A 27,431-nucleotide genomic window follows, 5' to 3' on the forward strand; every position below is an offset into this window, starting at 1 on the left:
GCGTTCTAGTCGTGTGCGGCTACGTGTTCGGTATGTGGTTTAAACCATTGTCTACTTGCGATTGTTAATAGTGAACCCGTCGGTCATCAGAGGACTTCCATCTCACGTGTGATGAAAGCTGACACATTCCTCTAAACACACTTTGATTTACGCGATCCCCACCCTCTCGCATGCTTGGTGTAAAATTGGGACTTCAGCGTCATAACTAAGTTAGCTGTGGGTATTTGTGAGGGGCTGTTATCATTGTGTACACACTTACCCGACAGACGGGTGTTTACAGAGTTGGTGACGGGATGACTTGTAATTTTCACATGTTGAACGCTGCTGTTTGCTTGTAGGATGTACCGGCTGGTATTAACTATCATTTTTATATAGACCTGATGGAGTAATAGTATTATTTCCGACTCGTGATCTGGTGTGATCATTGGGCACTAGAAATGTCCGCAGGGCTATATTGGGCTCGTATCATAGAAAGGAAAAGTTTTACGATTGGGGTAGAGATAGCTCAGCGTAGGGTGACCGGGGAGAAGTATGTATGTCTGACAGGACGGAAAAGTATGCGATCTAAGATTATTGCCCGTTTTTAAGTGCTGAACGTTCTAGTCTTAGGAGTGTGTGTGTTTTTATGTTCTCTCTCTCTCTCTCTCTCTCTCTCTCTCTCCTACCGGAACCTTCGATGCACCGATCATGGACTCTAGAAAAATACTTTACAGATGATAGACTGATTGATTTACTTAAAAATGTATCGAACTACATTGTGTATAAATATTGCTCCATTCTTGTTCTTCTTAACTGTATGCTGTTAAATTAAGGCACTTTGAGATCTGTTACTATAGATCGATATGGTGCTAAGTTCCAAGACTTGGTTACATTTCGAGAAATGTGGTGCACTTGGAGGGTTTAGGACTAGGAAAGCTCTATTCAGTCATGAGATGTGGAGTGTAGCTGTATTCGTCTGCTCAGTTGAGGTATATTTGGGCAGCGATGATGCGGGGTAGGTTGGTCAATGCCAAGGTGAGGATGGTCTTTTAACGTAAGAGGACTAGATAGCTCTGTGACCGCCATACGCAGAGAGATTGATCGAATACTATGCGCGAGGTCTTAGAAATATGTATAGCGTTGTATGGTATAATTTGATCGTCTTTATGTGTTCGAGAATTTTGTGTGAATGGACGTGCTGAGTGGGCATCTATGAATGTTCACAATGATACTTGCAAAGTAGAGGATGTGTGGTTTAGCTATGATACTGAAATTAAGAAAACAAGCTGTCACATGATTGGCCAGTGTTGGACTTACGGTAAAATTTTTTGAGATATCAGCTGTGATCGTGGTTCATGGTGTGGGTTCCTGTAGTCATGTCCTAGTTCATGACCCATGGGCAACGTGTGAGTGGCCAAGTAAGTGGTCCCGACAGTCGGGATACCAGTTACTTTGGAATAAGGCAGGGGATCTCGGACATATTCTGAGTCGTGGTCACCTTTGTGCTCATACGGCAAAGACTACCAAATCGACCGGTTAGTCCCTCAACCGTTAGGGGTGATACCCAATGGGACTCAGGGCAAGTAAGGCTAGCAACCTGCTTCCCTGGTACTTTAAATATGATGCTGGCAACCATCAGAGCAAAATGCCTTGGACCTTTGGAGGTGACGGAGTCCCACCTCTAACTGACAAACGAGGGACTCTTAAGATACGACTTGGCAAACAAATGTTAATGAGATGGGGAGCTATTAATATCAAAAGGGGGCTACTCTGGGAAGAAGGTAGAGCTGGCAGAGGCTGCAAGTAAGATGGGACTGGACGTTTTAGCTGTTAGTGACATTTGGGTAAGGGGTGAGAAAGAAGAGGAAGTGGGAGAATACAAGGTCTACCTGTCAGGAGTCAAAGCAGGAATAGCACAATGGGGTGTAGGGCTTTACATCAGGAAAGAAATGGAACCCAGCGTAGTTGCAATAAGGTATGTAAACGAACGACTGATGTGGATAGATTTGACAGTGTCTAGCAAGAAAATTAGGATTGTGTCAATATATTCGCATTGTAAAGGGACAGATCAAGATAAGATGGATAGTTTTTTTGAGGCACTCAGTGATGTAGTTGTTAGAGTAAAGGACAAGGACAGTGTTCAGCTCATGGGTGATTTTAACGCCAGGATTGGAAATCGAACAAAAGGGTATGAAAAGGTTATGGGTAAATTTGGAGAGGATATGGAGGCCAACAGGAACGGGAAAAAGTCTTGGATTTTTGTGCCAGTATGGGCTTAGTAATCACATACTCCTTTTTTAAACATAAGAACATTCACCGGTATACTTAGGAAGGCAGGGGAACCAGAACTGTCAATGACTGTATAATAACAGATCAGGAATTCAGGAAGGCTGTGTGGGACACACATGTATTCAGGTGATTCTTTGATGACACTGATCATTATTTAATCTGCAGTGAAATTGGGATTGTGAGGCCAAAAGTGCAGGAGGTCAGGTCCATATGTAGGAGGATAAGAGTGGAGGAACTTCAGGATAAGGAAATCAGGCACAAGTACATAACAGCAATCTCAGAAAGGTACCAGTTAGTTGAATGAATTACAGTCATTGGAAGGGGAATGGACAAGGTTCAGGGACACAGGACTAGAGGTGGCTGAAGAATGTCTTGGAACAGTAGTGAGTAAAAGTAGGAAGAAGCAAACAGCTTGGTGGAATGACACAGTCAAGACAGCCAGTAAAGGGAAAAAGAAGGCGTATCAAAAATGGCTACATACTAGAACTCAGGTAGACAGAGAAAGTTATGTTGAAGAAAGAAACAAAGCCAAACAGATAATTGCAGCATCCAAGAAGAAATCGTGGGAAGACTTTGGAAACAGGTTGGAGACTATGGGTCAAGCTGCTGGAAAACCATTCTGGAGTGTAATTAGCAGTCTTCGAAAGGGAGGTAAGAAGGAAATGACAAGTATTTTGAACAGGTCAGGAAAACTGCTTGTGAATCCTGTGGATGCCTTGGGCAGATGGAGGGAATATTTTGAATAGTTGCTCAATGTCGGTGAAAATACGATCAGTAATGTTTCAGATTTCGAGGTAGAATGGGATAGGAATGATGATGGAAATAGGATCACATTTGAGGAAGTGGAGAAAATGGCCAATAGATTGCAGTGCAATAAAGCAGCTGGGGTGGATGAAATTAAGTCGGAACTCATCAAATACAGTGGAATGTCTGGTCTTAAATGGCTACACAGGATAACTGAAATGGCCTGGGAGTCGGGATAGGTTGAATCAAACTGGACAAAAGCAGTAATCACACCAATCTTTAAACATGGAAACAGAAAAGATTGTAACAACTACAGAGGTATCTCTTTAATCAGCGTTGTGGGTAAAATCTTCTCAGGTATTGTTGAAAGGAAAGTGCGAGTATTAGTTGAGAACCAATTGGATGAAAATCATTGTGGGTTTAGGCCTCTTAGAGGTTGTCAGGATGAGATCTTTAGCTTACGGCAAATAATGGAGAAGTGTTATGAGTGGAACAGGGAATTGTATCTATGCTTTATAGTTCTAGAAAAGGCATATGACCGGTTTCCTAGGAGAAAGTTATTGTCTGTTCTACGTGATTATGGAATAGGAGGCAAACTTTTGCAAGCAATTAAAGGTTTTTACATGGATAGTCGGGCAGCAGTTAGAGTTGACGGTAAATAGAGTTCATGATTCAGAGTATTTTCAGGGGTAAGACAAGGCTGCAACCTGTCTCCACTGTTGTTCATAATATTTATGGATGATACGTTGAAAACAATAGACTGGCTGGGTGAGATTAAGATATGTGAACACAAAATATGCAGTCTTGCATATGCGGATGACTTTGTTGTGATGGCAGATTCGATTGAAAGTTTGCAAAGTAATATTTCAGAGCTAGATCAGAAATGTAAGGACTATGGTATGAAGATTAGCATCTCCAAAACGAAAGTAATGTCAGTGGGAAAGAAATATAAACGGATTGAGTGCCAAATAGGAGGAACTAAGTTAGAACAGGTGGACGGTTTCAAGTACTTAGGATGCATATTCTCACAGGATGGCAACATAGTGAAAGAACTGGAAGCGAGGTGTAGCAAAGCTAATGCAGTGAGCGCTCAGCTACGATCTACTCTCTTCTGCAAGAAGGAAGTCAGTACCAAGACTAAGTTATCTGTGCACCGTTCAATCTTTCGACCAACTTTGTTGTATGGGAGCGAAAGCTGGGTGGATTCAGGTTACCATATCAACAAGGTTGAGGTTACGGATATGAAAGTAGCTAGGATGATTGCAGGTACTAGTAGACGGGAACAATGGTAGGAGGGTGTCCACAATGAAGAAATCAAAGAAAAACTGGGAATGAACTCCATAGATGTAGCAGTCAGGGCGAACTGGCTTAGATGGTGGGGTCATGTTACACGCATGGGAGAAGCAAGGTTACCCAAGAGACTCATGGGTTCAGCAGTAGAGGGTAGGAGGAGTCGGGGCAGACCAAGGAGAAGGTACCTGGATTCGGTTAAGAATTTATTTGAAGTAAAGGGTTTAACATCAGAAGAGGCACCAAACTTAGCACTGAATAGGAGATCGTGGAGGAATTTTATAAGGAGGCTATGCTCCATACTGAAAGCTGAAAGGCATAATCAGTCTTAAATGATGATGATGATAAGTTTGATCAGCTGTGATCGATAATATTACAATAGATCGGTGGTGTCTTATCCATTGTGTCTGTGCGTTGGTTACAACGTAATGATTGACTAACAATGCTTGTTAGAGTTGGGGGACAAATTTTGGTTGATGGACCACAACTTCTGGGTTTGCTTGCACCGAAAACGGTGATCTTGTACTTGTGTGCAAAAATGACCAATCACTAGAAATGGAACGCAGAGTTATAAATTATTCGGTCACTGCGACATATGAGTTTAAATGTAGAGGTGGTCAATCACTTTCGAGGGAAGTCGCTACAACGCCAGCAGGCTCTTCTAATTTCCTTGCGTAGTGGCTGTCCTTTATTGAAAATCATTCAATGTTATGCTATAGACTGTAAGAATATGATTTACATGGTGCAAGGTATAGTTTCCTGTGAGAGGCCGTGCATCAGTCCGTGTTAATGTTTGTTTAGAATCAGACACTGACTTCGAAGTCGCGGCTGAAAGACGAAATGCTCGGCAGTGTGCAAAAGCGTGTTAGAAAACACTGTTTGAACAAGGGCCAGAGGCAGCTTCTCATTCGCTAACAGTATGGACGATCAAATGTTAAAGGGGGTCTCTGCAGCGTGTGTATACTTAATATGATCTTGTTTGATCTTCTTCATATAGGCAACTGTAGATTAGGGTGTCGAACTTGGCGAGCTGTTAGGAATTCTTGGATGGTCGCACTCTGAGTTATTCAAGGGGTGTATCGTGAATTCCGTTTGACTGCGCTGGAGGTGGATCGCATGGTGCCTTCGTGACTTTTTCACTGTTTGATGATAGAGGATAAAGATGATAGGGTGTTGAGGATCTGTTGTACTTGTACCTAGTTTGAGGTGTACAACATTGCGTGCATTCCCGGCGAATGGTCAAAACAAGGTTCTGTTGTAGTAACTGAGATCGTTCTGTTTTAGAAAGGTTGGAGAAGGTAATAGATATGTCTTTCTCTGACTTAAATTGCAGAGATCAGATGGGTGAAGATAAATGCATACTCACCTATGCTTAGAAAGGGAGAATGCCTTTAAGTGAGTTTTGACAGGAGTGAATATGATTTTATGTATGCGAGTGTTTCAGCGAAGGGTGAATGACGTCGAGTGAAGGGGGAGATAAAGATCTGCGCAATTCAGGAATCCATTTGTGCACCGTATGTCGTTAGACAATAGCTGGAGAGCAGGTATAGGGTAGCCCACTTCAGAATTCTGGTCCTGGGGGCTGAGTGTAAAGCTGTTTAAATGGACAGCTATGTGGCTTTGACATGCCGCCGCCGGCGCTCGGAGACTCGCTTTGTAAGGCGCTATGTGATTAGTTTGAGCATTTAGTACTTGTTTCGGTGGCTATTGGTTTAAGAACTGTAATATTGAAGGTCATGTCCTCAGTGGGACCGCTGTGTAATTGAGTAAGTGTGTTTAGGTATTTGAAGATATGTTTTGTGAATGGCGCAATTTAGCCGCCACTGTAAAAAAATAGCTGTCTGCTGCTGAAAGAAAGAAAGAAAGGGGTGAATTTGCCCGCAGACCTGATGGATGAGTTATTAGATAAGAGCAAGTGATAGTAGAATGATGCTATGTGTTCGGTTATAGGAGTCTCTAAACGGCGGGGCGAGGTTTCTTTATGTGGAAATTTATGCAATCTATAGAAAGTGATATTCGACTGCTAGTGACAACAGTTAAGAGCGGAAAAATAGGTACAAATCGAGCACTGGAAGAATGTTGCGGCAATGGTAATAATATTTAATTCAATGTGGAGGTTGTAAATACAGACCAGGCTTTGAATGTTTGTGGGAGTGTGGTATGTGCTTGATGCTCTGTATAAAAGTTTTACTCTTTAATAGCGTTTGGTATTTCTGGGTATGTGTAAAATTAATTTTACTGTTGAAAGTGCGAGAAAGATGAGTTGATTGGTGTTTAGATTGAGGCTACGTTTGTAATTCGAAAAGGGGATGAGAATGGTAAATTGATTGATGGACATGGTTTGTGGGGTGATATATGAGTGTCAAGACAGGGTTGAGGACGTTTGCATATGTTGATGGTGGGATGGGTGTGAGGTTAGGTGCGGTGGGAGGTGTAAATTAGACCTAATTTTTTTAAAAAAATTGAGAAAGTTTTAGATGGCTGGTCACGCGACGAGGCGAGAGCAGTGATGTATAGTTATGTTTAGTTAAAGGGCCGTGTGATGTGGTGTGTGGAGCAATGCGCAGTGTGGCACAGTGTCATAGGAGGTAAAGACATGTGCTGCTATGATGTGTCTAGCGTATGGAGGCTGCGCTTTGGAAATATGCTACGTTGATATAGAGTTGACTTTCACCCGCGTTCGGTGGTCGCGACTCGGGATTGCGATGGATCGTGGTCCTGGGCGGACGTATCCGTGTGCTTTAACCGCTGACGAGCGCGTTGACCACGCCAACTCACGCTTGCAGAAGCCGAGCAGGGGCTGTGCGAGGTCTGAAATCAAACGGATGGGTGACTTCACGATCCTGTGGGCAGGGTGCGGAGTGGGGGGGGGGGAGTTGCGCACGTCTGCTGAGTTATTTTGTGAGCGGATCAGCAGGCTGTGCTGTGCGTTATTAGGATAGTTTACGAGTACTGACCGTATCTACACATCCGTGAGCGGAATTATTTAGTAGCAGTTTGCTACAGTGTGTACTGAAATTATGATTGGGTGCGTGTCTGTGGGCTGTGCAGCATGGCCAAGGGCACATCTGGATGGCCTTTTGTGATAGCGGGATAGATATACTGTATGGTTAGATAAGTTGTTTGAAAAAATAAATGGAGTGTTCTCAATGATTACACGTGCCTGCAGCGCAGATCAGAGTGATTGGTTTCCGTCACCAACTCGGTTGCATGCGAGTTGTAAATGTTTTCCTGGCCGCGTTGGTCGTGTATGTCAATGAGCTATGAGCTATCCTGACAATAGACGTGAAGGCAGGTCCAGACCTGAGATGCCGGCGGTATACATGAGAAGAACAATGCAGCTTTCACATGTGTGAGAGGGGCGCGGGGGTGCCCTTAGTGGTCGGCTGTCACGAGTGCTCGGAAGCTGAACTTGAGTGAAGGCTCTGGAACACCCTCCCGCAACCGACCCCCACGCACGCGCGTGCGCGCCCTGCCCTGCCTTGGAGCGTAATCTAAGGTGCACAGGTGATATCAATTTCTCCGGTGTTAGTCGTGAATGTGATTATGTTGAGGTCATGTTTTGGTGGGGGGGGGGGGGGGGGAGGCCGAGCAGAGACTTTTGGTCGGTTTGGCAGCTGTGGGTGTTTGGGCGCGTCTGTTGCACTATTTTGCGAGCATGTCTGTGCACTGTGCTGTGCTTTATTTGGAGAGTTTAAGAGTACAGAGCTCGTCTGCTGATATTGTTTACTGCATTATTTAAGAGCCGTTTGCTATTGTGTGGTGAAATTAGGAGCTGTTTACATGTCCGTGGGCTGTGTCAAATGACCACAGTCGGATCAGTGCGGGCGTTTTGTGACAAATATACTCCTCTACTAAATAAAAGGGTTTGAAATAAATAGAGTGCAGTCCTTCCTTACTTCCCCGAGCAGCACAGCGCAGTCCGAGCTGTTTTTGAGCAATAACGGCAATCTGGTCAGAATGTGAGTGAGTAGTCAAATAACTGCACAAATTTACCTGTAGAGGAGTTACAGGTCTGGATTGGAATGAATATCTTGATGGGTGTGGTTGTGTTGCCAAGTGTAGTGCACTACTGGAGTTCAGAAACTGCCTTATGTCAGCCTTACATATCGAAACCTATGAGAAGTAAAAGTTTCAAAAAGATATGTCGCAAATAAATGAAGTACACTCGTTCCTCCTTCCATCAGCCTATGCACTGAAATTATTTGCGAAAATTGGCAGTTGTTTGGCTATTTGAACGTAAATGTTTTGCATTATTTACGAGTGGTTCGCATGTCTGTAGTCTGTGCTAGGAGTTATTTTTAACTGTTTACAATTAGAAAGCGTGTGTCTAGAGCAGTATAAATGAGTTATGTAAGAGTGCATTGCAGGTCAGTATCGTGTGGAACATGTCGCTGTGATACATATACTCCCTTCCTAAATAAAGTAAATTGGTTCCTCCATCCATGGGCCTAGTGCAGGGTGAGTCCTTTTACCCAAAACGTGTTCAAAGAGGTTGAGTGCTGGTGGCTTAGTTTAGTGGTGATGAGCTTGGTTTGCAACACTTTTCTTAGGTTGGTGGCAGAAGAGCCAGTGAGCTTTGCTTAATGGCAGATTTCAAACTTGGCGCTGGTTTCTAGGAGGACACGGCGGTCGGGTTGCTGAGGTTAGTACAAGTGCCCTTTATTTACAAAAATTTTGTTCGGTTGGTAGAGAAAGCAGAAGTGACCTTTCTTTACTGCCACAATTCAAACTCAGCACTGGTTCCTAGGAATAGGTGGTTGTCTGGTTCTCGAAAAGCAGTTGAAATTAGGTGCTTGAACACCTATTCATACGTATATGAAATTGTGAATTGAATTATTTAATATTATTAAAAACGAAATGGAATTAAGTACTTAGGTATTTACAGAAGACTAGGTCCGTCGCGTGTATGGAGGGTGTGTGACGTAAACGGGCCGGCGGCGCAGCTATTATACAATTATTATGCACACGTGTGAGAGTGAATTAGTGTGTGTTCTAGTGCAGACCAAACATGCTGTTATATAGTCATGGCGGATTCCAGTGTAGAGCAAACTTTGCCGCCAAACGTGATTCAGCTCCGAGGCAAACAATTTTGGCGGGAAACGTGCGGAGGCGACGAATACACGTGGTGAGCGGACAAGGGGCCGCTATGACGTCAATCTCGGCAAGTTCCAGCGTGTCCAGCAAAAACATGTTTACGACGTGGGAGCGATCGCTGAGCTGGCCCCCCAGAGTACCGGCAGTCCAGCGCGGGCCCCAACTTACGTGACTGGCATCGGCACCGTCTCTGCGAGCTGGCCAGGGGGTGGCAAGGATTTGAACTAATTCAGTTGGAGTGCGGACGTCGTGGCGACTGCACTGCGATATCAAAGATGTGTGTGCTGTGTTGGAGAACAAGTGATGATCGTACTGCTTGAAATAAAGTCTTCAGTCCCTTCCCCCCTGCAAAATCAAAGGACGGGACGTACGTTACTATAAGTGCGGTTTATTATTTGACGCGATTATGATTGGCTACCAGTGAAAAAAGAGAAGTGACGGAGAAAGTTCGAACGTGTAATCTATTATGGTGTTGGGATTTGAACTTATGATAGATTTTTGTTATGGATGTATGGAAAATGGCTTTCTCGCCGAGAAAATCGGACATCTTGAATAAATAATAAATGATAATAATAAATAGAAGTACAGTTTTCGAGACAATTTTTAGTGGAAGTAGGCCTATTACAATAAATAATAGAAATAATAGTAATACCGAGCGAGGTGGCGCAGTGGTTAGACACTAGACTCGCATTCGGGAGGACAACGGGTCAATCCCGTGTCTGGCCATCCTGATTTAGGTTTTCCGTGATTTCCCTAAATCACTCCAGGCAAATGCCAGGATGGTTCTTCTGAAAGGGCATGGCCGACTTCCATCCCCATCCTTCCCTAATCCGATGAGACTGATGACCACACTGTCTGGTCTCCTTCCCCAAAACAACCAACCAACCAACCTAATAATAATAATAATAATAATAAATGATAATGAATGATAATAAATGATAATAAATGACAATGAATTATAATAAATGACAATGACGGTGGTCAGCACACCGCTCTCCCTGGTGTCATGATGGTTTTCTTTGACCGGAGCCGCTACTATTCCGTCGAGTAGCGCCTCAGTTGGGATCACGACACTGAGTGCACCCAAAAAAATGGCGACAACGCATGGCGGTCAGGTGTTCACGCATCCAAAGCGCGGGCTACGCCCGACAGCGCTTAACTTCGATGATCTGACGGGAACTGGTGTAACCACTGTGGCAAAGCCATTGCCTTACCTGCAATTAGGAATAACTCAAATTGGAAAGAACACTTAGAAAATATTGTGGCAAAGGCTAACTAAAGACTGCGTCTTATTGCCAGGACACTTAAAAATGGAACAGATCTACTAAAGAGACTGCCTACGCTACGCTTGTCTTTCCTGTTTTAGATTGCTGCTGAGCGGTGTGGAATCCTTACCAGATTGGATTGGCGGAGTGCATCGAAAAAGTTTAAAGTAGGGCAGCACGTTTTGTATTATCTCTAAATGGAGGAGAGAGTGTCACTGAAATGATATAAGATTTTGGTTGGACATTATAAAAAAAGGGTGTTTTTCGTTGCGACAGAATCTTCTCACGAAATTTCAATCACCAACTTTGTCCTTCAAATGCAAAAATATTTTGTTGCCGTCGACCTACATAGGAATAAACGATCACCACATAAAATAAGAGAAATCATAACTAGCACGGAAAGATACAAGTGTTCGTTTCTTCCGCGCCCTTACGAGACTGAAATAATAGAGAATTGCGAAGGCGGTACGATGAACCCTCTGTCAGGCACTTAAATGTGATTTGCAGAGTATCCATGTAGATGTAGATGATTTTACTGCGAAGTGATTATCCTATAAGGCGACCCTCTGCTCCTACGTGAGCATCATAGTGGACTAAGCAGCTGCCACCTAAAACCAGTGGCACCAGCACGTGTGTGTAGAGTGGGGGAGTGATGCATTACTAAACAACGTTTCTCGAGGTCAGCGCTGCTAACAACAACCTAAGAGCAAATATCAACAGCACAGAGAAATCATTATTACTTTATAACACATTGTAGGATTGTTTACAGCTCTGACTTCTGGTGAATCACACTAAAATACCCTTTCTTGAATATGGTTGGGACCTATGAGTAATATGATAACGCCTTATTATTAACATTTTTATAAAGGAATGGAGTAAGTGAAAATAAAAGTCAGTTACTTATTCTAACTCAATAATAATGGATATACATATACACTTGACTGAATTCTATGAACATACTAAGTTCTGATAAGCACATGGCTTAACCTCAACAACGTGTTAATAACTCAGTGTGTAGTCAAGTTACATGTAGTGGACATGCTTGGTCCAGCTTCGTCGCTTAATCTTTCTATTTAGAAATGTGTGTGCGTGCGTGTGTGTGTGTGTGTGTGTGTGTGTGTGTGTTTGTGTGTGTGGGTGTGTTTTCAAAAGGCAAGTCAACATTTGGAGCTGCAGACGAGCTTACATTCCGCAGCTCCAAATGTTGACTTACCTTATGTCAGATAAAAACTTTCACGATAACAGACGTGGCCTTCTAGAGATTTATATATTGATTGCATTGATAGTTTAAAACAACTAGTATCTCAGCTTAAGGCACAATGAACATTATATGACATAGCTCGACACTGACTGCAAGGTGCTACTCGAAGATAAAGATATCAGATTCTTAAGGCAGTAGCAAGGGATCGAGAATAAAATTAGAACATTGGAACAGAAAAAATATCGAATGAAACAAGCTTACGGTTTATTTATATCTACAACGCATTTTGAAGGTTTCAGCCTCCATCATCAGATGGATTTGCTTGTGTTAGTATGACATACATGGGTGTGTTGCGTTACGATTTTGGGGTAACTTGATCCACTCCCTAGTGGAGGAAAAAGAAAACGCTACTTTAGAACGTGGTTCTGAGGGGACGGGGGGTTTTACTAAGAACTAAAAATACACCTAAAGCTGATAATAAAAAATTAAAGTAGAATACACTCAGTGGTTACAAGCTCCTTTCTCTACCGTAACACAACAAATGTAAACTGTCATATTTTGTAAACAAAGATGATATCTGAAAACTACTAGGTGTGAAGAACATTTGGGAAAAGAGAAACATTATCTCTAAGTACAAAGAGTACATATCACTGCAGTACTACTCTTTTGTAATGATTTAAAGGATAGTAGAGGTCTTTGTTTAAATATTTCAAGTGGTATACCAATCCTTTTCCGTCAATTTATTGTAGCTTGGGTTTCATACTCGTTTCATACTTGTTTATATCATCAGGTGACATGTTTCAAACTTTAAGTAGACTATTACCTTTCCAAAAGTGGTGAAACTATACGTAAATAACAATTTGGGTTAGGATACAGAGATATGGTTGAAAGGATGGAGACAGAGAGGGAGAGAGGCAGGAAGACAGAATTTCATATAGGGCGAAAGGAGAGATGTAGTAGAGTAAACTTTTCCAGTGATGGTGGTTGAGGCGTAGCGCCGTATACCGATCCTGCCTTGGAGGCGGTTAAGTAGGAGATGTGTCTCAGAGCTGAATAGTGACAGATGGTGACGAGAGACTAGACGCGCACGTAGTTTATGTATCAGCCGATAGAGGACAGTATTGCATAGGGGGACTGTGATTTTAGTTTCGATTGTGACCACTAGAGTGCACTAAAGTAATAGAATGTTTTTCATACACTTTTCTAATATTTTCATAAAGTGTTATTATGTCTTTTTGTGTAGGTAAAATGTTATAAATGTGTTTTAGTAGTACGAAAGATGCGTGAGTGTGGATCAGGGTTAATATGAGGATAATTTATTGTTTAACGAGCTGTGTAGTAGGATTTAGTGTGGGAACATTTCAAAGAAGTATGGATATGGACAAAGGGGATTTTTGTAGAATAGATTTGTAAAGTAAGTTTATGGTAAAGGGAAACTTAATTCAAGTATTAATAACAACAGTAAATAACTTTATGCATAAGCAAAACTTCAGCATATTAGGTAATTACGTCGGTAAAAAGTGCAGTCGTGAGGTTTACTATCTTGCGATTGGTTATTGATGAAAAGCACGGACTGACGCAGGAGAATGTAGTTTTGCTATTGGCTGTTGAGTAAACTGACCAATGGTAAAGCAATATTCTTCGCGCGCCTTTATCTGCTGGTAGAGAAGACTTAGAGTATTCTAGAGAGGAATCTAAGCCTGACCATGAAACAGTTCGGACGTGTGTAGCAGTAGTTCCGATGGAAACGATAAGTTGCCGGATCTAGCAGTGTTTCATGCATCAAAAGTGTGGTAAAGTGACGGCATATTTATTCCGATGGGCGTCTAGAAATTTCGGAATTTTTAAGTGAATTTTGTGACGAGAAAAGACATATATTCCGCGTGGCTATATGAGCAGGTCAGTGGCTAAAAAACTGTGACTGCATTTGGTACCGACAGACTTAATATTTGGCGAGCATTATCAATGAAAAACAATCAGTATTTTTGTAACTATTACGTTTTCAGGAAATGCAACACCATAACATGCTAACGTTAGTGAAAGGGATTATGAATGACTGTGTTAAGACTGGCACGGTCTTGGCAGTGATACTTGTTCACCTATGTTTCAGAATATATTAATTGAGGACAAAATTTCCAAACTTCCATTTCGTGTTTCTCCCGACGTAGATTAGTGACTTTAATTGCAGCCTGGTTCACGTCGAAGTACAGTAGGTTTCACTCTGCTTTCCTACTGATGATCTGCTGAGACAATGTTCACAGGTAGGTGCAGGTCCGTCGTAAAGGGACAGAAAGAAACTCGCCGCCTCAGGGTTCTTAAGATTATGTTTGTTACGTGTAATGACAAAATAGAGGTTAGAGTAAATCATTCGTTAATGCTTCAAAAATAAGCAGGCAGGTATACAATTTATGCTGTTAGTCATTATATATAACAGATCAAATCTGTTTTAAACCTTCGAAATGCGTTATGGATATAGACAAAAAGTGACGGGTAACAGTAAGCACGTCGTTTCATTCGATATCAATGACAGTTTCGGTAAAGAGTAACCTAAAATGTTCACATTTGCAGAAAAAAAAACACATGCAATTTTATTTAAATCACAATTATGTCCACCATGACGCACACAACATCCGTGTGTGAAATACCTGACGCAGTGAGTTCATATATGTGAAACATTTAAACAAAAAGGAAAAATATATGCTCATAAATTATAGACACTAGCTGACCAAACGGGAAAGTGATTATCCAAGTGCCCAGCTATTCGGATCGATTAATACAAGCAGAACTTCGTACTTCAGGCGTTGAGAACAGGAAAGAATGGTAAATCACCTGGACCAGGCAATATCAATCTGGAGTGTCTGAAATATGGTGATGACAAAATTGTGAAACTGATAACACAGCTCTTCAACAAAATGATACATGGAGATTCAATACCCAACGAGATGAAGCTAGGTTACATTAATACAATATTTAAGAAAGGGGATCGCAAAATTTGTTCAAACTATCGAGGAATTTGTGTTACAAACACATTAATGAGAATTTTTGCGAAAGTAATTAAAAATAAACTGGAAAAAAAATTTTAGAACCCAAGAAGAACAATGTGGATTCACGGCTGGGAGATCATGTATAGACCATATTTTCACATTATGGTAGATTTTGGAGAAACATAGGGAAAAATCTAAAAGTATAGGATTAATTTTCATAGATCTAGAAACAGCGTATGATACTGTTCCAAGAAAATTACTTTGGAGAGCACTACATATGGCAAACATAAACCGTTCCTTGATTAAAATAATACAACAGATGTATAAAGATAACATTTGCCAAGTGAAAGTTGGTAATAAACTTTCACAGAAATTTAGAACAAGCTAAGGCCCTTTACAGGGCTGTCCCATGTCACCATCATTATTTAAAATCTATATAGATATTAGCCTTAGAACATGATGTCGTAAATGTAATAGTATGGGATTGGAAATAAGAGATGGAGTTTACCTACATCATTTATTATTTTCTGATGATCAAGTAGTCGTAGCACAAGATGGGGAGGATGGTAACTATATGTGCAATCAACTAGCAGTAGCATACAAAACTTAGGGTTTGAAGATTAATTACCAAAAAACAGTATACTTCACTAATGATTCAGATGAGCTATACATTGAAGGAAAGAAAATCAAAAAGATAAACACTTTCTGTTATTTGGGATCCATCTTAGAAATCGAGGGAATATCAGAGTCAGAAATCAATAAAAGAATTAGTAGCGGACGGAGGGTCATTGGGATGCTTACCTCAGTCTTATGGAGCAGGAATGTAATGAGCAGAACTAAAAAATTAATATACAAATCCATATTAGAGACTGTGGTTCTGTATGGAACGGAGACCTGGACAATTAACATGAAGCACATTAAAAAATTACAAGCTCTGGAGATGGACTTTTGGAGAAGATCGGCAAGAATCTCTTGGAAAGAAAAGATAAGGAACACCGAAGTAATAAGGAGAATGGAAATAAAAGAAAGAATATATGACTTAATGGATAGGAAGAAATTACAGTGGTACGGGCATGTACGACGAATGGAGGAAGCCAGAATACCAAAATTGATACTGGAGTGGGAACCGGAGGGGAGAAGAAGAAGAGGACGACCTGTGACCACCTGGCTCCAAAATGTACAGCGTACAATGAGGAGAATGGGCGCAGAGGAAGAGGACACGCAAGATCGAAACACCTGGAGAAATATTTTGAGAGTATAGTTTAAGAACGTTTATTGTTTTTATTGTAATTTCCAAGTAAATTATTATGTTGGAGATAATCCTCTGTAATGAGGAAAAGCTCAAAATAATCAAATAATAATATAACTTCGTACTGTGTTTCGAAAGTCATCCGACTTAGCTAACTGCGAACGTATTGCCTCAACAAATATACTGATCGATAATACTGCGAAACTGCTGTGAATACTACTACACCAAGCCTTGAAACAGGAACCAGAAAATAGGCACGGGTTTACAGCACGAGATCTCCGAGTGAGCAACATACTCCGTACATTCAGATCGAACGTTCTCCAACAGACTACGTGTCGCATTTGCCCGTGATTAGACCCTGATTCGCGTTTGATTGTTGGAAGTGTGTAGTAGCTAACGGTAATTAGTTTCAACGTCGGCATAGGTACTTTGTTCGTAACAGTTTTTTCCTATATTTTCTGAGATCCATTCGCAGACCTTTTCAGACACACCTTGCAGTTTGTCATGTGGCAACTTATAGTCAGTACTCCTAAAACCAAAGTCAGCAGTTTCAACTTAAACAGCAGAACGGCAGATCGTAAACTGAAGGTACGTATGAATGGAACAGTTTTTCCCTACCAGAGTCACAAAATTATGTTGGTATGGCTCTTAGTCGGACACTATCTTTCAGAAAGCATCTTGGAAAACCTTCTAGCAAAATAAACACGCGAAGCAAACGTATCCAGCTCTAACAGAAGACGTTAGCACATTCTCTTCGAACTTCTCGGTTTACAGATTTCTACGGAAGAATGGATCTCCCCCATGAGGTTGAACAGCCTTCAAGTAAATAGGATAGACACAGCTTGTACAAGTTGGAGAACCATCTCCTGGTCCATATGAACTGTTCCGCTATGCTGGCGTCCAACACTCAGCCACACAGCCCCTCCTCTGTTAAGATGAAGCCCGGTACAAGGAATACTGCAAAATAATGAATAATCTTCAGCTTCCCATCAATGAAGATGCTCACGAGCTGACAACAGACTTCGCTCCAGAAACCCACCCCTGCGTCTGGCCCAACAGCTTACTGATGGCAACTTCTCCATTCGGCAGAAAATGGCATGCGTGAATCATGGACTACGAGTACGTCATCTGAAGCGCCACATCGTACTGACACTCTGCAGGGACCCACGTGCACTGAACTTCCCCAGTGCAAGTGGAAGAATGTTAATGGTATCCGAAAAGGACATGGAGTGTGCGCGTACAACCTGCGCAAAAGGGATGAAGCAGCCCAAGTTCTGACTGTAGAGCACAGAACCGGTGCATGCGGTGTATTGTCGAGGGGTGTAAATTGAGAATGTAGCTGGATGATGTAGTGTAACGACATAAGTTTTTATAAATGGTTTTCTTTTGATATATGACCATGTGCAGACTTCGTCACCTACGTCAATTACAACCCACTTCAAAATTATTTATATTCTTTTTAAATTATCTCAGAATGGTTCTTGAACGAAACTGTAAAACATCATTTGCGTCGTATGCCCAGAATTACGTCACTCGGGCCAATTGGTTTGAGTAAACTTTTTTTCAAATTTAGATGTCGTTTGTTTCTCCTCAGAAATTATATTGATACACTTTATCTTGATTTAATCGATATTAGAACCACATTAAATAAACTTTTGAGATTCAAAGTCGCGATGAACACTGTCAAAATTCAATAATCTCGTCAAATATATTATTAATTCATTCACATAATTCTTCATAAATAAATCCTCAGAACACGTATTTCAACTTTAATGGCATCCACCAGTTTATTATCTTCCTACATACAGACGTGAACCCAAGCCTTGACGAGACAAAACTAACATTTTCAATAAGATTAAACTTCTTATGATATCATTGTTGTACAAAACATTACAAAATCTCGTTTATTTTATTTTTTAGAAACACGACGCAGCAACTCGGTTCCAGGATCTTCTGTGCTCTTTGGCTGTCGACCCGCGACGTATAGTGGCCAGCAATTTTCTCTCTGGTCCCGGCAGCGAAGATGCTGTCTCCGTTCGTTGCGCCGCCCTCTCCGTACATGAAACATATAAAAAAAATACAAAAACTTTAGACAATTCACAACCATTACAAAATATTACAAAAAATACATAAACAAAACACTAAATTAACTTATATTCACCTGCAAACTGGGCTGACACTGGTGGATGGGTGACGCTTCAATTTCGCGTCCCACTACAATGACCAAAATGCCCTTCTCATAGCTATACTATCAAGCTTTCACAGGATAAGAAGGCTAAACGTTAGCATATAACATCTGTTCGTTCGTTTAATATTTCATACAAATATGTACACTCCTGGAAATTGAAATAAGAACACCGTGAATTCATTGTCCCAGGAAGGGGAAACTTTATTGACACATTCCTGGGGTCAGATACATCACATGATCACACTGACAGAACCACAGGCACATAGACACAGGCAACAGAGCATGCACAATGTCGGCACTAGTACAGTGTATATCCACCTTTCGCAGCAATGCAGGCTGCTATTCTCCCATGGAGACGATCGTAGAGATGCTGGATGTAGTCCTGTGGAACGGCTTGCCATGCCGTTTCCACCTGGCGCCTCAGTTGGACCAGCGTTCGTGCTGGACGTGCAGACCGCGTGAGACGACGCTTCATCCAGTCCCAAACATGCTCAATGGGGGACAGATCCGGAGATCTTGCTGGCCAGGGTAGTTGACTTACACCTTCTAGAGCACGTTGGGTGGCACGGGATACATGCGGACGTGCATTGTCCTGTTGGAACAGCAAGTTCCCTTGCCGGTCTAGGAATGGTAGAACGATGGGTTCGATGACGGTTTGGATGTACCGTGCACTATTCAGTGTCCCCTCGACGATCACCAGTGGTGTACGGCCAGTGTAGGAGATCGCTCCCCACACCATGATGCCGGGTGTTGGCCCTGTGTGCCACGGTCGTATGCAGTCCTGATTGTGGCGCTCACCTGCACGGCGCCAAACACGCATACGACCATCATTGGCACCAAGGCAGAAGCGACTCTCATCGCTGAAGACGACACGTCTCCATTCGTCCCTCCATTCACGCCTGTCGCGACACCACTGGAGGCGGGCTGCACGATGTTGGGGCGTGAGCGGAAGACGGCCTAACGGTGTGCGGGACCGTAGCCCAGCTTCATGGTGACGGTTGCGAATGGTCCTCGCCGATACCCCAGGAGCAACAGTGTCCCTAATTTGCTGGGAAGTGGCGGTGCGGTCCCCTACGGCACTGCATAGGATCCTACGGTCTTGGCGTGCATCCGTGCGTCGCTGCGGTCCGGTCCCAGGTCGACGGGCACGTGCACCTTCCGCCGACCACTGGCGACAACATCGATGTACTGTGGAGACCTCACGCCCCACGTGTTGAGCAATTCGGCGGTACGTCCACCCGGCCTCCCGCATGCCCACTATACGCCCTCGCTCAAAGTCCGTCAACTGCACATACAGTTCACGTCCACGCTGTCGCGGCATGCTACCAGTGTTAAAGACTGCGATGGAGCTCCGTATGCCACGGCAAACTGGCTGACACTGACGGCGGCGGTGCACAAATGCTGCGCAGCTAGCGCCATTCGACGGCCAACACCGCGGTTCCTGGTGTGTCCGCTGTGCCGTGCGTGTGATCATTGCTTGTACAGCCCTCTCGCAGTGTCCGGAGCAAGTATGGTGGGTCTGACACACCGGTGTCAATGTGTTCTTTTTTCCATTTCCAGGAGTGTATTTATGTCTTGTTTTCCTCTTGCATCTTTGAAGGATTTTTTTTTTTCTTGTGCGACGTGACACACTGTATTACAGTGTGGAGCACCTACATCTAGGGTTGTGCGTCCTGCTCGCAGGTGGCGTGGATCCACATCGACCGGCAGATGATCTTGACGATCCACCGGCAGCTCATCGCGCGCGTGCCTCGCTTCAGCGTGTCGCACGACAACCAGAAGACGTGGCTGCTGCACGTCAGCGACGTGCAGCAGGAGGACCGCGGCTTCTACATGTGCCAAGTCAACACCAACCCCATGATCAGCCAGACCGGCTACCTGCAGGTCGTAGGTGAGTTGCCTACACACTGTGCATCTTACACTGTATCCACTGTGAATGACAAAATGCAATCACGATTTAAGTTGGCAATTTAAGTGAGCGTTGTACCATTAACTAATACTAAGGCCACGGTAATCTCTTCATAATGTGGGTAGTTGTGCTGTCGGAAAGTACGGAGATGACGGAAATAAATTTCCTTATTTTTCACCAGCTCCACGACTCTAACGTTCCGCTGCACATATTCCAGTTAATCTTTCTTTAAAACCTTCATCTGTAGATGAGTCTGCAATGACTTCAAGTTAATGGTACAGTAAATCGTACCAGAATACAAAAAAGCGTCTAGTTGCATATTGTATCAACGTAGTTGTCTTTATTAGATTAGATGTACTTTTAGTTCCAACTGATCCATGGTGAGGGGATCCTGCGGGATGTAGAACATGTCATAAAATAAGAATACACAATAAATACTTACAAAAATAAGAACAGATGTGCTAATGTACCTTTCACAAATCCCACATGAAATTGCCCTTGTGGATGTAGAATCGGTAAAAAAATAAATAAAGTAAAATAAAAAACTTAAGCCTATTTACATTTAAAAGGATATTAAACTTGTCAATTTGTCACCAAATATTAAATATTCAGTAGTATTAAGTGTATGATAATTCTCAGGTTAGTGTAGCAACGCCTCATCAAATAAAAAAGTAAAATAAGAGACATTTTACTGTACTACAGCCCGTACTTACAATGGCAGCATTGCTGTGCAAAATACGTACAGACGTCGGATTGTATAAAATATTCACAATATATGATATTATTAAGAAAATACACGCATCAACCGCTCTGTAAAGAAATTTATCGATGGAGAAGGAGAAGGAGAAGAAGAAGATGGCCACCAGTAAATTCTTTCTACTCTTTTCATACTGAACTTCATTACATACTTTTTATTGATGTGTATTGCTGAATCAAAGTAACTGATTTTAAATCTTCGTGAAAGTTATTCTTATTTCTACAATTGATTCCATGAAATGAGTTGTCGGTTAAAAAAAAAGATATATTTTAATGACAAATTTCATTAAGGAGTAAATATAATGGGGAGCAGTAGTTAGTATTCCCAGTTCCTTAAACAGTCCTCTGCTGCAGTACGTTCCTGAGTTCACACCACAAATAATTCGCGTTGCACGGTTTTGGCCTCGCGAAACTTTAGCTTGGCTTGATTATTTACCATAGGAAATAATCCGTTTGGTATTATGAATTGAAAGTAAGCCTTGTACGCTAGCTTTTTCGTTTTTGTATCAGCTATTTCTGACAACAATCTCATAGCAAATAAAAATTTATTCATATGCCTCAGGAGTTCTGTGGTATGCTCTTCCCAGTTATATTTATTACCAAGCTGTAATCCCAAGAATTTAACACTGTCAACATCTTCCATCTGCTTTTCGACATACTTTAGGCATACACTGGCAGAAAATATTTTACAAGTTCTGAAATGAATATAGTATGTTTTCTTAAGGTTTAGCGACAGAGAATTGGCTAGGAGCCATTTGTTAATGTCCAAGAAAATTTCTTTAGTCGACCACTATAGGGCTATAGTTCGCTTACTATTTATTGCAATGCTTGTACCATCTGCAAACAAAACAAGCTTGGCTTATGGTAATGTTACAGATGAAAGGTCACTGATGTACACAAGAGAGAGGAAGGGCCCTAAGACGGAACCCTAAGACGGAACCTTGGAGGTAACCAAATGTTATTGGTTGCCAGTCGACTGATGCCTGACAGGTTACTACACGTCTCTTTCTTATTGAGATCCTTTGCTTTCCGTCAGAGGTAAACGATATGAACTGTTTAGCAGCATTTCCTGTTACACCACAATATTCTAATTTACATAACAGAGATAGTAATTTACGCAGTCACACGCCTTTGACAGATAAAAAGCTATAAAAGTAGCTGCAATTTGTTGTCTAATGAATCAAGTGCATTCTCAATCTATGTGAAGACACCCTTCTTAATATCGAAACCCTTCACAAACCCGAATTGTCACTATAATATTATTTTATTTGTGGTACGATGGTTAAGAAGACGAAATTCATCCTTTGTTGAAGCCATACGTAGTGCACGTTGAATCGTATCTGCTACATGTCGTTCTTACACTTGTTCATTATTGGGTCTCTGCGCACGTTGCGAATTTCCTCGCTACGTGTTTTCATCCGGCGTGTAGTTCTGGCTGTAAAGTTGTTGCGGTGTCGATTTTCTATTTAAGATTGGGCTCTTATGTGACTCTGTTCCTTATCTTCCTGTTTCTTCCAAATCCCACTGTATCTCAGCGATTCAACGTAATGTGGTTTTCCAGCTGACAGTAAACTACAGGAAAAGATATAGTCTTCTCCGGCCCTAGGTAAAACATCAAGGTACAATATTAATCTTTATATTCATGAACATTTACTAACACTCTTGTCCACAAATTAACGACGAAAGTTACTTTCACAGGATTAACTGCCAAGGCCGATGTCTCGAAGGAACTTGGACCAAACACTGATCATGCTCGACAATGCCCCTGGGTGCATTGCGTGCTCCTAATTCACGTAATTTGTAGACACGTCTGTTATCATATAACATGATCACTTCGGTGGTTCAGGTGTTATATGATGTGGAGAGCCATAACGTTGCATGGACGTACTGGTTTCCAAATCTTTGAAACCGGTTGATTCACCGATCAGAGCTGTTATAGCACTGTATTCCTTCCGCATGTGCGTCTTTTAGGTGTGCATTCAGTTCTGACTTCATTTTCATGGACGACAATGCGCGATCGCTGCACAGGGGAGAATCATTTGGAACAGGATCAAATTCGGTGAAGAGAATGGCCCACCCGTTCTTCAACATTAAATCCCATCGAAATCTTGTAGCACACATTGGGGATACGTTTTACACCACATCCACACGTGGTAACGACTAATCAGCATTTTTCAATCGCGCTGAAGGTGAAATGGAGCACCTTGCTACAAGAACTCTATATCAACTTTGTGATCAGTAAGGTAGTACGTTGTGAAACTTGCATTGCCGTTCGTAGTGATCGCATCCTTATTAGAATCCATGTCACACCATTTGTGATGACAAAGGAACCACCATGAATGGTAGTGACTTCAGTGTAATTAGTGACTTTAAATAAAAGTGTCATTTCTTGTCGTCTCAATGCGTGTTTTTTTCAGTCACTGTCTGTACTATACTGTAGAAGTTCTCTTTATGTATGGCCCAAGTGCCACCGAACTATATTCTTTCACGGTGACACATTACTCTCGCCCTTACGTTTTGCATATTATTGTGATGCGTATTAATTATGATGGCTCTAGGCCCCTTCAGGTTGACACCATTTGGGCAGATTCTTTTACTAGTGTTCATAACTGTGATTATTTACTCGCGAGCGGCACCAAGCATACTGCCGCACCCAACATTTTCGTTCGACGCATGAATTACCATCAACAGTGTTGCATATCACATTGGGAGGCAGAAGGGACATATGCAATTTAATTCGACATCATCTTTTCCACCAGCTGGTGAAATATAAGTCGATGAAAATTTCTTGCACCAGCATAATTCGAACCAACCGGTAGCTAACATGTTTCTCCGGATTTAACGCAGTAACAGATCATAATGAGCGAAGTTCAGTTGGTCTATTTCTTACGTTCTAAACATTATATCTTGCTGCACATATCTAATATATTTTGTGAGAGGGAATTTACAGGTTTAATCATACGGGTATCAAAGTACGCCCACCATCAAGTTAACCTTTTTCCATATATATCTAAACCTGAAAGAATGGCAAGGACTTCAATTGATGTAATTTCCTTTGGATGTAGCTAGTAAACTGGATATACTGCTTTAAGACGTAAAGTACACACAGGCGTTAATTATTTGTAATTACGGTGTCGCAAGTTAGTATTTGATCCAGATTTAGGTAGAATATTGTTACAATGGAGCTGCAGCATCATTTATTAGTGACGACTCTGGGAGCACAGACACTGACAGACTTTCAAATCATCAGGAATATATGCTACAAACATTCGACGGACTGACTCAGCCTATAGAAAAGTCAAAACAACCTTCTGCAGAATTAAAAGCAAGGATGGTAACATTAAGAGTGCAATGGGAATTCCACTGTTAAATCGAGAGGAGAGAGTGGATAGGTGGAAAGAAAACACTGAAGGTCTCTATGAAGAGGAAAACTTGTCTGATGTGATAGTAGAGGAAACAGGAGCCGATATAGAACAGATACGGGATCAGTTATGAGGAACAGAATTTAAAAGAGCTTTGGAACACTTAAGATCAAGCAAGGCAGAATTGATAGATAACAAAGCGACTATTCATGTGTTTAGAATATATGAGTCCGGCGATATACCAACTGACTTTTGGAAAAATATCATCCACACAATTCCGGAGACTGAAACTAGGTAAGGTAAATGCACCAGCGAGGCCGTTCTGGCGTTGCAGTTGACAATATTAAGTACGACTAAAGAAATATCGAAATATCGAGACACATTCACATGATTTGTCGACCTGGAAAAGCGGTCGACAATGTCAAGTGGTGCAAAATGTAGGAAACTCTGAATAAAATAGGGGCAAGCCATAGGGAGAGACGGGTAAAACACAACATAAGGAGCCCGGAGGTAATAGTAAGCATGGAAGACCAAGAACGAAATTGCCGGATTAAGGATGGTGTAAGACAGGGATGTAATCTTTCACCCCTCTGTTCAGTCTATACACAGAAGAAGCAAGTATGGCAGTAAAAGAAAGGTTCACGAGTGGAATTATAATTCAAGGTGAAAGGAAATCAGTAATAAGGTTCGCTAATGGCATCGCTATCCTCGGTGATAGTGAAAAACAGTCGCAGTATATGTATCAGTGAATGGACAGTCTAATTAGTACAGAATATGTATTGAGAGTAAATAGAAGAAAGACGAAAGGAGTGACAAGTAGCAGCAAATACTTATCATCAGAACTGAGGATCACGGACTAGATGAGATTAAGTAATTCTGCTACCTAGACAGCAAGACAACCCATGATGGACCGATCAAAGAAGACATAAGAAGCAGACTAACCCTGGCACCAAAGGGCATCCCTGGCCAAGAGAGGTCTACTAGTACCAAACATGTGCCTTCATATCACGAAGAATTTTCCTGAATGTACGTTTGAAGCACAGCGTTGTATAGTAATAAAACATACACTGTGGAAAACTGGAAAAGAAGAGAATCGGAGCATTTGATACGCGGTGCTGCAAATGAATTTGAAAATCAGTTGGATTGATAAGGAAAGAAATGAGGAGGCAGTGTGCAGATTCGGGAGAAAAGAAACGTATTGGAAACACTCACATGAAGAAGGGACAGCATGATAGGACAGAGATTGGAATACACCCAGAAAATGATTGAGGACGGAGGTAAGGACTACTCCGAGGGCAGCATCAAACCAGTGACAACAATGGCGAGTAAAAACAGAGAAAAAATCGCAATACAATCCTAGAGTGACGTGTGCAATAAGAAGTGTGTGGAATGAAACTGGTTGGAGGAGCTTCCGGATAGATTGACTAGAATGCAGACGTCATCCCAGCTGTGGTCTGGATCATATTTATGGCCATTCAGTAAAAACACCAGTAGAAATGAAAAGAACTCGAAATAAATTCTACGTTAACAGCTATTAACGTAACGTTCACCAAATGCTGATATTGTGTACTGTCACTTGGATAATCAGTAACAGGCCTCAGCCTTGTAATATATGCTAACAACTGATCAACAATGAGTAAACATTTTTTAGTGTTAGAAACTGCAACTGTCTTGCCAAACGATATGTATCAACGGAAGGCAGTTTTACATGTGCTTGACATAACTCAGGCATGGAGGCTTTGAAGCATACAATGGAAAATAGAAGTCAAATCTTGAAGATCCAAGATCACTAATTATAATTTACTTTTGACGACCGGTTTTGGCACAACCAAGTTGCCATCATCGGATCTTATACAAATACACCTCAATACATCAATATGTAGAATATGCCGTGTCACGTCGTGTCACGTCATTCGAGGAACATGAAGAAAATGATGCATCATGTACCTTGAATGACGTATATGACGTCTTGACACCATATAAAGTACATGTGATGGTGATTTATTCCTGTTTATTTCCAGAATACCCGATGATGACAACTTAGATTTGCCGAAACCGGTCATCAAACTAAAATTGTAATTGGTGGTCTTAGCTACTGAAGTTTTTTCTTCTGTAATTCAGAAATCATAATATTCCCGTAAAAATAAGGTCTTTAAGAATATCGACATCGGCAGGAGCAATTTCACAGCAAGTCAGAAATCATTGATATCGCTACGGCTCTGTAATCGGCACACATGAATATGGGATGACAATTATTGCAAAACGGTAATTTCTCAAAAAAATACACAACCGATTAGGAAAATGAAAGTACATTATTTGATATTTGGGAAAATTCTATCATGTGACACCGTCTACCCTCCCGCAATGCATTCTTAGACTATATTTAGCGTTACCCAGGAACAACGACGTGGGCATAGTAGTAATTTGTTCCCTTTGGGGTGCTTTATTTTGGTGAGTCCCTTTGTCTCTCACTATCTCCGGGTGCTTGATTACTGTGAGTCCGTTTGTCTCTCACAAGTGTTTCAGTGCAGCAGATGTTTGAAATGTTGTTCGTTGTTTCTAACTCACATTGCAATTCTGTGTCCGAATGACAACCAGACATACATTAGTGCCTCTGCGCTAATGTTTGCACATTCATTGCGAATTCGCTGTCACTTATCTTCGGAGGTTGTTGGTAACTCCATGTAAACTCTCTCTTTTAGCCATCACCATATGCAAAAATCGGCAGCAGTCAAATCGGGAGAAACTGTGGACCACGTTTGAGGACCTCCTCGTCCAATTCATCGACCCGGATAGTCTCGATTCAAAACTTCTCGAGCTAGTCGTGAATAATGCGCTGGGCATCCATCGTGCATATGAAGTATGGGCCAATTACCTGGGTACCTAAAATACCCCACCAAACGTTGACACTTGGTGGGCCTTGATGTTTAACTTGCTTTACCCATTGGGGACTCTCAACTGACCAATGACGCATATTATGTCGATTCACATGCCAAGGATTCGTAAAATTTGATTCATCGGAGAAAAGCGTCTGTAAAATGAAATTATCATTGACTGACAGTTATTACTGCATCCAGATGCATAAATTCAGGCGATTGTGAAAATCGTCACCATACAG

General features: G+C 41.8%; 1 protein-coding gene across 2 annotated transcripts in view; it reads left to right on the top strand.

The window, feature by feature from the left end:
• Positions 1–27,431, top strand: part of LOC126094596 (lachesin) — a 326,905-nt gene that overhangs the window by 112,228 nt on the left and 187,246 nt on the right. For both annotated transcript variants that reach the window (XM_049909067.1, XM_049909076.1), the window contains exon 3: positions 19,970–20,177. In XM_049909067.1, the coding sequence (XP_049765024.1) occupies positions 19,970–20,177 (208 nt within the window). The remainder of the gene's footprint in view (positions 1–19,969; positions 20,178–27,431) is intronic.

Source organism: Schistocerca cancellata, chromosome 1 (genome assembly GCF_023864275.1).
Source record: "Schistocerca cancellata isolate TAMUIC-IGC-003103 chromosome 1, iqSchCanc2.1, whole genome shotgun sequence".
NCBI lineage: Eukaryota > Metazoa > Arthropoda > Insecta > Orthoptera > Acrididae > Schistocerca > Schistocerca cancellata.